The sequence below is a fragment of the Oratosquilla oratoria genome, chromosome 11 (assembly GCF_046742065.1).
Source record: "Oratosquilla oratoria isolate Oo_2021 chromosome 11, ASM4674206v1, whole genome shotgun sequence".
In the NCBI taxonomy this organism is placed as follows: domain Eukaryota; kingdom Metazoa; phylum Arthropoda; class Malacostraca; order Stomatopoda; family Squillidae; genus Oratosquilla; species Oratosquilla oratoria.
In genome coordinates, this window is record NC_134787.1 from 29,545,734 (window position 1) to 29,551,733 (window position 6,000).

At 40.9% G+C, this 6,000-nt stretch overlaps 1 protein-coding gene across 1 annotated transcript in view; it reads left to right on the forward strand.

The window, feature by feature from the left end:
- The window catches only part of LOC143029705 (uncharacterized), a 48,400-nt gene extending 43,790 nt beyond the window's left edge, over positions 1-4,610 (forward strand). Inside the window, exon 3 of the mRNA XM_076192553.1 lies at positions 3,189-4,610. Within this exon, the coding sequence (XP_076048668.1) occupies positions 3,189-3,728 (540 nt within the window). The 3' untranslated portion in view covers positions 3,729-4,610. The remainder of the gene's footprint in view (positions 1-3,188) is intronic.
- The last annotated feature ends 1,390 nt before the right edge of the window (positions 4,611-6,000 follow it).

The following is a 6,000-nucleotide window of genomic DNA, read 5'->3' on the forward strand; positions in this document are numbered from 1 at the left end:
TGCCTATCTCTTCCATTTTACCCTCATCTGTACTATATCCATGCACATTAAAAGACCCAAATCTTAGGGTACTGGTTGGGAAACTCCCAGACCCCCATTTTTTTTTTTTTTTTTTAAGGTATGTCCCCTTTGAGGCTACAGGGAGGATGCCTAGTCCTATCCCTATCCCACTTTTGTTGCCTTGTATGACTCACATGGAAAGACTTGGTGGCAGTATCCTTTTCCCCCCATCACAGGGTTCAGTGAAATGAGAAAATAAATTTTCAGAGAAATGGTACAGGACAGTGACAAGAGTTGGGGGAGAGCATAATGGAGGGACAGTCACAGTATAATAAAGTATCATCATTTCTCTATGAATAGAGATTTCCTCTACCACAGACAAAATTATGTGTGGCTCTGATCTATAGGGGTGCCATATATTCTCTAAAGCATCAGCTGCATGCTACTTAGCAGCTTTTAACCCCACCATAATATGCAGCAAATGGTTTTTTATCTCATCTCTTACCAGCAGAGTCACTCCTTCCCTACATCACCCATCACTCCCAAACTCAAAGTGGGGGTGGGGTAGTATGTGTGAGTAAATTTTGACGCAGCCCGAAGGGATTTCTCCCCCTCCTCGCCTTATATGCAAAGGGGGACGGAGAGGGGGGGTCGCCGATTAAATGAAGCGGCCTTGCTGTGGATGTACTGTGTCTTGCGACACTGCTTCTGACCCAGGGCGGTGGGCAGGGTGCAGGGATGACCCGTCATCCAGGAGGTGCTCAGATGAGAGGAAGGGTGGGAGGGGTGTGGAGTGTATTTAGGGATGTAATGGGTGGGAGTGTTTTTATGCCTTTCCCTTTTTGGCTACCTCCCTTGGAAGGGGGAAAAAGCCTTGGTATATGTATGTATGTATGTAACACTAACACATATATCTTCCTTCTCACAAACATATTGCCAATCTCTTCCCTTTTAATCTCATCAGGACCATAACTATACACATCTAATGACCCATTTTTTTTAGTTCTGGTTGAAGTTTTCTTTTTAGACCTCCTTATGTCTTTGACTTCTTGAAGGATGAACTTACACACAGCAAGATCCCTAGTCTCATCACCCAAGCCCACTTTGTAACCTTTTACATCTCGCATGGAAACATGGCGGCATACCCCCCCTGCCAAACACAGGGGATAAGAGGTAGTCATAGAGGTGGTACAGGACAGTTCCTAGGAAACAGCATAACAAAGGAACAGTCATAATACAAAAGTAGCATCATTCCTCTATGAGTAGATATTTTTCTTCAACATAGACATACAGCTGTCATTGCATGGTAGCATGCAGCCAATGCTTTGGAGATGGTTTTAGGTCACCCCTATGGACTGGAACCCCGTAATATTTGTCCATGTTAGAGTAACAAGAATACTAACCTACTTAAATCAATAGCAAGTACTTTGGACAATTTAAAGAAACTTTAACCATCTACAAATAATTCATAAAAATGACCCTTGGTTACACTTCCATGGCATGATTCCAAACAATTAACAAGATGAACACAACTTTCAAACTTCACAGAAAAGAGTGCCAAGAGTAATAACAGGATACACCAAAACCACCTTAACTAGACACCAGCATACAGAAATCAGAATACTCCCCATGGAACACCACACAAAAATGACAGGAACATAATTCTATGCCAGAACCCTTAACACCTCACACCCATCCCACTACATTTCACAAGCACCAAAAGTAGAATGCTAAAGAAAAGAAAAGAAAAAAATAATATATATATATATATATATATACACACACACACACATGAAATGATTGAGGGAGTGAATTGTTACATGAACTTCTTTGCTGATGATCCCAAATTACTCAAGAGAGGAAACACAGAAGAAGATTGCAGATCGCTACAAGAAGACCTGGACAAAATATGGGAATGGAGTCAGAGGTTTGAAGTGAACTTTAACATCAAGAAATGTAGTATAATGGAATTTGGAAAAAGCAAAAATAGAATATCAGGCCAATACAAAATTGGTACAAAGGAAGTCAAAAAAATGGACTCGGAAAGAGACCTGGGAGTGATTATCTCAAGTAATTTGACACCTGATAAACATGTCAATGAATTAGTTGGAGATGCTTTTAACTTATTAAGATCAATGAAAGTGACCTTCGACTACATGGATGAAGAAATGGTAAAGAAAATAGTGATTGCACTGACAAGACCTAAATTAAAGTATACTGTGACACTATGGGCACCTAGCACAAAAAAAAAAAAATATATATATATATATATATATATAAAGAATTCAAAGAGCAGTGACAAAATTGGCACCCACACTCTCAAATTTGACATACAAATAAAGATTGGATAAATTATATCTATCATCACTGGAACAGAGAAGAGAGGTAATTTGTTGAAAACTTACAGAATTATGTAAGGGATAGAAGTTCTTGATACAGACAACTTATTAAAATGGGACAGAAGAGAAACAAGAGGACATGAGAAGCTAAAGAAGGAGAGTTACAGAAAAAATTTGAAAAAGAATAGTTTCCCACATAGAGTGATTTATGTCTGGGTCACTATGAGCATTAGCAACAGATGACATCACTGCACTATTCAACAGCTATACTCTGTTCAGTCTCAACTCCTCCACAACCACCGTCATTCAAAAGGAAGTACCTGTCTTTGCTTCGGGTACACATATATATTGTCACATCCTTATCCTTAACATTCTCTTTCTGTACAGATTGACCTCTCATTAACGGACTAAAATGGGGGTAACGGTGTCCGTTGATGTGAATAATCCGTTGATTTGGAGTGGTTTTTGGGTGGCATAGTGATTGCACAGCACTAAACACCACCACCAAAAACACCGCAAACACAGCAAAAACACCACAAACACAGCTAATTAACGTCCATTAATGAGAGGTCAATCTGTATATATATTCATATGTTTTGTTTGCAGTATTGTTTCATCTGTGTCTTCACACCACAACCACAAGCCCTCATACCTCATCACTGCAGGAGCCAAAACCTCACCTCAACCATTGATAAGTAGATGTACGAGGGGGGTGCTGAAAAGTTCCTGACTTTAAGGGTATTGTGAAAGGGTAGAGCTGTTACATTTACAGGGGAGGTAGGACAAATACTTAGAAGATAGGCAAAAAAAGCATGATGGTATACAATACATCTTTTTTCCTTTTTGCAGGTTCAACGCATAATAGCAGCGCCTACAGTGGATTTTGGAAAAATTGAAGCACAGGTGATCATGAATTTCCTCTTCTTGCAAGACAAAGGGGTGGCAGAAATCCATGGCGAGATGAAGGACGTCTTGAAAGATGACTGCCTATCACATTCTACAGTGAAAATGTGGGTGTCAAGGTTTTGGACTGGTCATTTTGAGGTCACAGGTGAACCCCGGTCAGGACAGCCAACTTCCGCAACCACAGAGGAGAAAGCCGACACTGTGCATGTCATGATTCTTAAGGACTGCAGGATTTCAGCTAAAGTTATAGCTGAGACTCTAGGGATTTCCCACGAAAGAGTTGGCCACATCATCCACAACATTCTGGACATGAGAAAGCTTTCCACAAAATGGGTGCCGAAATGCCTGAACGCTGATCAGAAGCGCATCAGAGTGACATCAAAGCCAGTGGGGATGACCGATTTTATGGCTCATTTAGTCACCATGGATGAAACTTGGCTCCACTATGATCCCCTGACCAAACAGCAATCAATGGAGTGGTGACACAGCGGTTCACCATGTCCCAAGAAGTTTTGGACCCAGAAGTCAGCTGGAAAGGTACTGGTTTCAGTGCTCTGGGACAAAGATGGAGTACTCCTCATAAAATACCTGCCAAAGGGTCGCACCATCTACGCAGAATACTACATGTCTATGTTGGACAAATTGCGTGAATCTTTGAAGCAGAAACACTTTGGAGAGCTGAGCTGTGGTGTCCTCTTTTTGCAGGATAGTGCACCAACACACACAGCACATTAAACTCTACAGAAAATAAGCAACTTTGGCTTCAAATTGGTAAACCACCCGCCTTATTCCCTAGACCTGTCCCCCTCTGACTATCACCTCTTTCCACAACTGAAGAAACATCTCGAGGAAATGAAATTTCACTCCGATTTGGAAGTGATCGCTGCTAGACCTGTTTGGAGGCCCAACCTTGTGAGTTCTTTTTTCAGGGCTTAGAAAAACTGAAGGACCATTGTAATAAGTGTGTGAATCTGAGAGGGGAATATGTTGAATAAAATCATAATTAACTGATTTTCCTGTATTTTCTGTTAACCAAAGCCAGGAACTTTTCAGCACCCCTCATAATTCCATGATAGATTCAATTAGTGGCTTTCTCAGTTTCCATTGTGTTCACAATAAATGACGCAGTCCCAACCATCTTATGTCACACCAGTATTACACTCCTGTTGCAAGATGTCACCCACCACAAATACATCTAATGATTTCAACTCGTCTCAACAATTACCAACCACACAAAACCTCATCACAGTGATCAAACATAACAACACATTACCAGTTCAATGGAAGAAACATTCCAGTCCATGACCTCATCTCTGACATTCAAGCAAAGATCACTTGTACAAACATCACTGATGATTAAAACAAAAATTTCCATTCTATTATCATGGATTGATCTACATGACACAATTGCAGGAGATGTAATTCAATTGGATGTATTTAAGGAAATGCGTTCTCAGTCTTTGTTGAACATTTCAAAAAACCATTTGCACAATTTGATCAACTTGGATCTCAGTCACCATTGTGCTAACTACCAAGAACATACAATACAGATCCACATCAAAGGAAAGAGCAGTCAAAATTGCTTCTATATTTAAAAGTGAGATCAGAGACAGCCTCAAAAACTCAGATTGCGTTATGAATGACAAAATATCACTGGAGCACATAGTATCACTCATAGCCTATTTCTGTCTACTTTCCCAATTACACCCAGACACACTATAAAAAGCTGACACAATTCCCTTCACACCAGGCACCACACTAGGAGAAACTGCAAGGAAATTCTCCTATACAAAAAAAAAAGAAAAAGCAATTGATCAAATCCACAGTCTGTTCCTATCACCCCTATCCACACAGTAGCACATGTAACACCATCTATATCACATAACACGAGGTCAAGACAGATGTCTTACCTCTGCCAATGCTCATGTCAGCACTTCCCATCACGAACACCCTTCTTTTGCACATATTGTAACAAACCAGGACACAGTACAAACAGATGCTATTGCAGTAAGCTGTCCCAGCCAAATCGCTACTGTGAGCACCATGGTAAATGTTACCACACAAGTGACTACTGTCGTGTCCTCTTAGCTCCAAGACGACAAAAACATGTTTCACCACAATGCCCCTCCACCACAGACATGCATAACACACATTCAGTATGACTGGGACACACAAGCACAGCATGCAACCCCACACAAGGACTTCACCTTACCAATTCTACCTGTGCTCACTCTAACCAACACACACTTCATTACCTTCCATGGTATTCAAGGTAACTGCAAACGACAGCAAACTTGGAATTTTTCTAGACACTGGATCTCCTGTAAACCTGATGTCCACATTCACCTTTAACAAACTCCGTTTGGAACGAAAGAGTCACCATCCTAGAGCCCCTTGATATTCACTTAACTATTGTCAATGGTGTACCCTTCCCTATTCTAGGGAAATTCTCATTGAATATTTGCCTTCAATATCACTGCCCACCCATTCCACTTACTGTCTACGTAGCTGAAGTACATTTCCCTGCTGACATCCTCATGGGCTTGGCCTTGCTGCAGCAACACAACATTTGTCATATATCCAACTCAACATGGTATCATTTATGCCAACAATTTCATTCCTGCCTTGCATCCTCCAACCACCCAAAGTGTAAACAAAATACATGTAACCCAGCTCAAGCAAACACAAACAACTCAAAACAAGTGCTCAGCAATGCCCTCACCACCTTAGGATTCCACCTCTCCTTCCTTGCCCA